The sequence below is a fragment of the Brassica rapa genome, chromosome A03 (assembly GCF_000309985.2).
Source record: "Brassica rapa cultivar Chiifu-401-42 chromosome A03, CAAS_Brap_v3.01, whole genome shotgun sequence".
NCBI lineage: Eukaryota > Viridiplantae > Streptophyta > Magnoliopsida > Brassicales > Brassicaceae > Brassica > Brassica rapa.
Genome location: NC_024797.2, coordinates 19,865,378 through 19,873,468, shown reverse-complemented (window position 1 = coordinate 19,873,468; position 8,091 = coordinate 19,865,378). Strand labels below are relative to the sequence as shown.

The window sequence follows — 8,091 nt, the reverse complement described above, 5'->3', positions numbered from 1 at the left end:
GAAACAACGACCAAAACATGAAGACCAACAACCCAACTTTCCTCAAATGGGTTCACACAGACCAGCTTATCATGGCGTGGTTGATTGAGTCTCTAACTGTAGATGCTCTTATAAGTGTCAAAAAAATTGGTTTTCTCTAGAAAGTAGTATAATAACATGGTCTCTGCTACAAGACATCTCGATATCCAAAAGAGGATCTAGACTACTACAAAAGGTTGTAAGACATTTTTCAAGTATTTGTCAGAGATAAAGTCATTATGTAATCAGCTTGACTCCACTGGAAGTCCCATCTCTGAGCAAGATAAGATCTACGGTGTATTAAATGGCCCGATACGAGAATATGAGTCCATCGGCATTGTTATTGAAGATTCTATGGACACTCTTCCTTGACCAAGCTTTGATATGTTATGTTCAAACTTGTTGGATTTGAAAACGAAATGCAGAAGTAAGAAACTACACATGATTTGATATTTGTATAATTATAAGTATATGAAACTTTTCCACCAGCTAAATGTATTATAAATTGTAAACTTTTGATTGACGGAATTTTTTAATTAACTGATATAAGTGATACCCATTGATGGCTTACAAACCATACCAATCTGTAAACAAATCTGGTTTCCTAAATAACACTTCGGACTAGGATAAGACCCGCGCCTTGCGCGGGATTAAGTTATTATTTTTATTATATTTTGGAGAATGAAACAATAGTTTGGCTTCATTTGGATTACAGGTGTTCAATCCGGATATCGGGTTGGTTTCGGTTCGGTTCGGTTTTTTTCGGTATTTGGTTAGTAAAATATAACTACTATTCTAAATCCATATTTACTTTGACTTTAGTCTTTCACATACTTTTGAAAGATTTCAACTGGACGACTAAATTGATCAGCCAATCTTGTTGTTCTAAATCATTAGTGTTTATATATATATATTATTTAGTTTGAATATTTATTAAATAAAAATTCATATGCGTTATATTTTATGATCATTTGTAACTTATTATAACAAAAAAATAATCTATTGATCACAAAATTTTCAGAGTGGGAATATTCAAATTTCTAATAATATATAGACGTTTTGAAAAATTCAAATATAACATATAAGAAAAAATATAAATGTTTTTATTATATATTTAATATGATTTTTTAATATCTTTCAATAATATAAAATTAAAAAAAAAGAACTAAGATACCAAAATTGTTATCGAATATTTATTATTCATAATAATTAATTTTCATATATACGTTAATCATATTAGGTAATTCCGTAGCTTCTAATTAAGGAAAGTGCAAAAAAAATTTTGGTAGATTATTTATCAATTTGATAGTTAGTTTAATACAAAATATAATGTAAGTCAAGATGGACCAACCTATTTTTCTAAGAATAGTATATTTTATATAGTCATTTATTAAATGAGAATTTATAATCATACAGTTCTATGATCATTCATATCATTTTATAACTGAATATTTAAATCATCGATAACAAAATTTTCAATGTGAAATCTTTAATAAGTTTATAATTTATAAATGTTTTTGAAAATTCATTGAAAGTTTTAATATTAAAATATTTATGTAATCTTATGGTATATAGTATAATATATATATATCTATATAAATATATATATGTTTTATTATTAAATGATATTTTTTACTCATATGGTTTTAAAATAATGTGTATCTTCTTATAATATTAAATAAAAGTTCATATTAATACAATTTTATGATCATTTGTAACTTATTATGACAAAAAAAATAATCTATTGATCACAAAATTTTCAGAGTGGGGATCTTCAAATTTCAAATAATTTATAGACGTTTTGAAAAATTCAAAATATAACATATAAAAAAATTATAAATGTTTTTATTATATATTTAATGTGATTTTTAAATATATTTTAATAATATAAAATTAAAAAAAGAACTAAGATACAAAAATTGTTATCAAATATTTATTATTCATTATAATTAATTTTCACATATACGTTAACCATATTAGGTAATTTCGTAGCTTTTATTTAAGGAAAGTGCAAAACATTTTTTGGTACGTTATTTATCAATTCGATAGTTAGTTTAATAAAAAGTGTAATATAAGTTAAGATGGACCAACCTATTTTTCTAGGAATAATATATTTTGTATAGTTATTTATTAAATAAGAATTTATAATCATACGGTTCTATGATCATTCATATCGTTTTATAACAAAATATTTAAATCATCGATAACAAAATTTTCAATCTGAAATCTTTAATAAGTTTATAATTTATAAATGTTCTTGAAAATTCATTGAAAGTTTTAATATTAAAATATTTATGTAATCTTATGGTATATAGTGTATAATATATATATATATATATTTATTTTATTATTAAATGATATTTTTTACTCATATGGTTTTAAAATCATGTGTATCTTCTTATAATAAAAATGTTAAACCATTGATCATTAATTTTTAACATAATAATTTTAATAGTTTTAGTCATTTATTGTCGTTTTTAAAAATTCAAAATATAACATATACGAAAAAATCTAAATTTTATTTTTATAGCTAATTTGATTGTTTAATTTATTTTAATAATATAAAATTAAACAAAAATGATGGAGGAGATATACATTGTTATCAAATCTTTATTATTAAACTCATTAATTGTCATATATATATTAGTCATTATGGTAATTCCGTAGGTTTTATTTAAGGAAATAAAATATCATATCATATCATTATATCATATAGTTTGACCAACTTATGTATCTAACAACATATAAAAATCGAATGTGGACCTACTTATTTTTCAATTGAATGTAATTGACTACCTAATTGAGTGCCACCTATGCATTGGAGCCTCTTTTAATTAATACAAAATTGAGGTTACATCTTTTCAAATGTTCCTCAATTAATATATAAGGGATTGTATTGTGGAAAACAACAAAACGCACCGTTTGGTTTCCTTCCGCGATAAAGATCGTATCCATCGCACCCCAGAGTATAAATCGTGGTCACACACGCTAATCTATAGCCACGCATGAAAATAAACACGTGTCAGTATCATCGGACGTACTTTCCCGCAAGTACAGTCAGTGCCCTTCTTTTCTGGAATTTTCAGACAGCTTTTGAAGAAGCTAAGAATCTGATTGTCCGAATTTCCGTGCTACACGACGACGACGCTTTTTAAGTTTTGGCTTTCGAACGATTATGGCGGAATCGTCTTCTTCGTCGCCTACCGAAGAGATCGCCCGATTGATCAAACGATTAAGCGCGTACGTTACTTTCAAGATGTCTAGCCTCTTCTCTACATCTATTCCCAATCTGGTTCGATCTCTCTCTCTCTCTCTTTATCTATCTGCCCTTTACATGGGTTTCTATAATCGGATCTGGAATCTCTAGGATTGGATTCTAATTGGGTTTAGCTTCTTGGATTCGTTGTTGCTGCCTTGTAACTAGGATTCAAGATCTATTGGTGCTATTGCTGGGCTTGCAATCGCTGTGATATTCACATGGAGGGCTATAAGAGCACCACCAGGGGAGCCTAGAAGAAGGCAGCCAAAACGCAGGATGCAGTCAGCTGAAACCTCTTCTGCTGCTGTTGCTGATGCTCAGTCAAATCTAGCTTCGATCACTCCCAATGATGTTTCTTTGCCTCGTGAGGATAACGGAGTGCAAGATGTTGTTGATCAGTTTTTTCAGCCTGTGAAAGTAACATTCTTTCTATTTCTCTACCCAAAAGTTTCAAACTTTGTACCTTCAGTGTTATGGATGAACTTACTTTTTTTTTTGGCAGCCTACACTGGGGCAGATGGTTAGGCAGAAGCTTAGTGAAGGAAGGAAGGTAATTAAATTGTCTTTTGGTCATGCTTTAATCATTTGAAACTGCACATAAGGTCCTTGGTGTTCCATTATTAGTATACTTGATTTTCATAGACAAGATCTTCTGATGTATTTTCTCAGAGCGGTATGGAAGCATTAGTGTATTGAGCTTGATTGACCCTTGTCTAATAATGCATACTGTAGGTGACATGCCGTCTTCTTGGGGTCATTCTTGAGGAATCAAGTCCAGAAGAACTCCAAGTAATAACATTTCCTTTTTTGGTATTCATGTAAGTTATTTGCATTATGTGTCTGTAACCTGACTCAAGAAAAAATTTATGTAGAAACAAGCAACAGTGAAGTCATCTGTTCTGGAAGTTCTCCTAGAGATTACAAAGTCTTCTGATTTATATCTCATGGAAAGAGTTCTTGACGACGAAAGCGAAGTAACCAACAACTTCCTTTATATTCTCAAATGTTTTTTTCTTGGCCTTTGACTTTAGCATGGCACATCAAATTAGGTGTGGTTATCATCATTAAACAAGATTAGCTTAAAAACTGGGGCAATGGGTCATAACATGGATATTGTTCTAGTTTAGAGTTGAATAATGGATAATGTGTGATAAGAATGATTTGGTAAGAACATGAATTTACATTATTAGATGTTAGAGGCTGAGTTCATTGGTGCAACTAAATGCTTGAGACGTGTGTGCCTTCTTGTAATATTTTTTTCAGTGGTTCTGAAACTAACCATTTTGAGCACTGATATGTATGCAGGCCAGAGTTCTAGAGGCTTTAGAGACGGCAGGTGTTTTCACCTCTGGTGGTTTGGTCAAAGATAAGGTACTCTCAATCAAGCTTTCTCATACAATCTATGTTTTTCATAATGTGAAGACTTACAGTATTGTGACATGAAACTTTGCAGGTCTTGTTTTGTAGTACAGAGATTGGAAGAACTTCGTTTGTTAGACAACTAGAACCTGACTGGCATATTGATACAAATCCAGAGATCACCACACAGCTAGCTGTAAAAGCCCTTGCTTTGCTTTAAAAATTATATTTTCTCTTATCCACAGTTTAGTTAAATTTGGTTTTTTCCCTACGTACTGTTTTGTTTGCAGAGGTTCATCAAATATCAGCTTCACGTCTCTGCTGCGAAACCAGAGCGAACGGCTCCTAATGTGTTCACCTCGCAGTCAATAGAGCACTTCTTTGGATGTGCTTAATGCCAACAAAAAGAAGAGAGGTGAAAGATACGCAACAAAAACTACAAACTGTAATTTTCGATTTGATCTTCTTATTGTTCTGACAGAAGCAAAGAGCAGAGGCGTAAATGGTCTCGTTTCCATCATAAAACTTTAAAATTTCCTTTTTTTTTGTTGTGTTGTCTGGAAATTAAGAAAAGTTTGATATTTAATGGAGTTAGAAAATACTGCGAGTGTTCTTCGGTGGAAGTATAGGAGTTTGTAATTTCTGTATCAAAAACATTATCGTGTTTTCTTGTTATATCAAAACGGGATCTTGTAATGTGAATTGGTAGACATCCTCCTTCATTTGTAGAGCCAACAACCTTGGCAATTTTTACTTCAGGCTTTTTTTTTTACTTGGCTCTCACGCTAGCTTCTTTTGACTTTTGGATAAAGCAATTTTGCACCAATATGGTTGAGGAATTAGTATCTTCCTTTGGTATGTATCTTTGTGTCATGGTCGTTTTATAAGAATTGGTTTCATTATAAAATCGTCTCAATCGTATCATCACCAAAAAGGTGCCTTTTTATTTACGTAGTTGTCGTTTTAAGATTGTTTACAGCTGCTCGTTATTAGGTACGATGGGTTTGAATTTTTTTTTTTTTTACTAAGACGGGTTTGAATATCTGCAACTATAAAAATTCCATCCCCTTTAAAACAAACGTGTGACTAAAACACAGAACTGAAAGTTTATGAATCAATGTGTGAGGCATTTCCAGGATCAACTAACATAGAAAAAAGTCAGATGATCAGGATATACCACAACCTAATCAATATTGCGTCAGTGCCATTATACCTAAAGGAACTGTTTCTATCCCTCAGAATTGGTAAAAGACGCCTTTCATTACGGTTTTAAATATCAAATTATCAACATAAATTGCAGTTTAAGAGAATATATATATTATTATGCTCAGTGGAAGGAGAAGTCGTTTAATTAAGAGAGCTCACGGCAAAACATATTATGTTTTGTCCACTGCCCTTCACGCACCTTCGTGCTATTTTATCATCATTGCATCATAAATCCCCAAAATTATAAAAAAAAAATTATTTGAAAAACAAACAAATTCATTTACTTTTTCAATTCAACAAGAAGTAATATTTTTAAGAAGCCTCAGTGTGTGTAACAATTCAGATCATTGATTATAAAACCTCACTGAAATCCGCTAAGATAATTGTTTTATCCTCATCAGCTATATTAAAAATAATAATAATAATAAGAAGATTTGAAAAATTAGTGTTTCAAAAAAAATATGTTTCAAAAAAGAATAAGATTAGAAAAAGTTAAATATCTTGTTGTGGTGTGAGTAAAAAGGGATACTCAGACAGCCAAGGGTTGTATCTTCAACTACTGGGTGAAGAGCCCAGATCTGAAACTCTAGTCCACGAAATATTCGTATCATCACCATATTCCTTTTTACACACCACCACAAAACCAAAACAAATCAATAGAATCTACATAGAAAAATATTGTAAAACCACGAAAAAGAAAAGGTAAAGAAGCAGCTCTGATATTTTCTATTGTGTGACGAATACGAACCATATATATACGGACACAGACGCTGTTGAGTTTGTCTTCAGAAGATTAGGGTTTTCCTAATCGCCTAGCGGCTACACCACTTTTGTTTTCGTTTTAGGGTTTTGTTTTTAAGATGATCCAATAATTAGACTCTAGCTCTCTATTATTAGGCCCAATCAGAGTCCACATAGTTTTTTCCATTTTAAGTCACTCGAACGGCAACAGGTTTTACACCTCCTAACACAGTGCCATTATACAATTTATACTGCAGATTTACTACACAAGACATACGCAAAACATGTCGTCACGCCAATATATATAAATTCATTACTAATAACATATTGTTGTGGAAAGTTTACAATACTTATCTTTCACAAGGCCCAATATTTCTTTCTTCATCAATAGATTGTCAAAATTATGCATCGTCTAACAACTGAACATTGATCAGGCATGAAATGAATACTCCACTATCTCTATGACCCCCTCCTACAAGTCGTTTATCTATGAGCAAGCAAAAAACCTGTCATCCATGCCTTCAGAGATACTGATTGAGTGATTGGACAAGTAATATAATGACAACTACACCTCCACAAATGAATATATTGTATATATCAGAAGTTATTCAGTTGTTTGGTCGTCAAAGAAGCAAACATGTCTAGCTTATTTATCTGCTGAAGCTAAATATTCATCTATTTCATAAAACGTATAGTTTTAGAATTTTATTTTTTGTTTTAGAAAGAATATTTATATTTTCAATTCAGATTTTTAAATAAAAATACATTAAAAATAATTTTTAATATGCGTGAAAAAAATATGAAATGACATTCTTTATAATGTGGAGGGAGTACATATTGTTAACTTCTACAATTTCATATTTTTGCTGGATTTTCTCTCTGATCATCAAAATCTACATCAAGCATTTTCATATATGGCAATAACATAGGATTTACATAGCAGTGAATCCGATGTTTTACTCAAGCATGATACAACGCAATGTATTTTCATTCTGTCCGTCTATTTGTTCAAATCGGACAACTAAAGCCTTTTGGTCAACCTATTATTGTTAAGATTGGATTTTCCTATAGTTTGAGCCTTTGTGGTGTGAGAGAATAGGAAAAAACAGAGTCGACAGATCAAGACAGCTCATCTAATAGATTATGAAACTATTTTGTATATTGTCATGAACTACAGTATATTACTTTCCCTTGTAAAGAGTTCTAAACCTTGAGGAAAGGTTGATGCGATCAGTCAAGTGAACGGGAGGAGGATACCAAACCGAACTAGCATCCCAAGATACACTAAAATTTGAGGTCAAGGTTTAATTTCTTTAATTAATTTTAGTTGTTGCTTTAAGTTTAAGTTGTTAGTAATAAGTCGAGACTTAGTCTTCCTAATGTTTAGAAACCTCATCACTCTCTTTTTCCGTTCCGAAATTGTTGATTCAAAACCGTTGCACTGAAGAAAAAGCAAAACTAAATACAAATACAAAAGCAGTTTAAAGCCAAAGAAAAGTTCTCTTTAT

The 8,091-nt window shown here is 30.9% G+C and overlaps 1 protein-coding gene, 1 long non-coding RNA gene and 4 other non-coding genes across 6 annotated transcripts; 1 reads left to right on the top strand and 5 right to left on the bottom strand.

Annotated features, from left to right (window-relative positions):
* The first annotated feature begins 3,047 nt into the window (after nt 1-3,047).
* LOC103859927 (peroxisome biogenesis protein 22) lies at nt 3,048-5,338 on the top strand. The gene is made up of 8 exons (XM_009137525.3): nt 3,048-3,310; nt 3,443-3,694; nt 3,780-3,827; nt 4,010-4,066; nt 4,150-4,251; nt 4,583-4,648; nt 4,731-4,832; nt 4,927-5,338. Exons 1-8 carry the CDS (start codon nt 3,194-3,196, stop codon nt 5,029-5,031), a joined length of 849 nt encoding a protein of 282 aa, XP_009135773.1. The 5' UTR covers nt 3,048-3,193; the 3' UTR covers nt 5,032-5,338.
* Nucleotides 5,180-6,647, bottom strand: LOC103859928. The gene is made up of 2 exons (XR_631320.3): nt 6,591-6,647; nt 5,180-6,463 (listed from the first exon to the last, which is right to left on the bottom strand). It is a non-coding gene; the product is annotated as an uncharacterized LOC103859928 (long non-coding RNA).
* LOC117133241 lies at nt 5,752-5,882 on the bottom strand. The gene has a single exon (XR_004457065.1). It is a non-coding gene; the product is annotated as a small nucleolar RNA snoR80 (small nucleolar RNA).
* Nucleotides 5,959-6,069, bottom strand: LOC117133221. The gene has a single exon (XR_004457055.1). It is a non-coding gene; the product is annotated as a small nucleolar RNA Z152/R70/R12 (small nucleolar RNA).
* Nucleotides 6,160-6,246, bottom strand: LOC117133219. Its single transcript, XR_004457053.1, has one exon. It is a non-coding gene; the product is annotated as a small nucleolar RNA R11/Z151 (small nucleolar RNA).
* On the bottom strand, nt 6,364-6,465 carry LOC117133208. The gene has a single exon (XR_004457043.1). It is a non-coding gene; the product is annotated as a small nucleolar RNA Z157/R69/R10 (small nucleolar RNA).
* Nucleotides 6,648-8,091: the final 1,444 nt, after the last annotated feature.

Excerpts from the sequence above, each read along its gene's own strand:
- LOC103859927 (XM_009137525.3), top strand. The coding sequence starts at position 3,194 with ATGGCGGAATCGTCTTCTTCGTCGCCTACCGAAGAGATCGCCCGATTG. Across the intron at positions 3,695-3,779 it reads AGTTTTTTCAGCCTGTGAAA|CCTACACTGGGGCAGATGGT; the intron begins GTAACATTCTTT and ends TTTTTTTGGCAG. Across the intron at positions 4,252-4,582 it reads TTCTTGACGACGAAAGCGAA|GCCAGAGTTCTAGAGGCTTT; the intron begins GTAACCAACAAC and ends ATATGTATGCAG.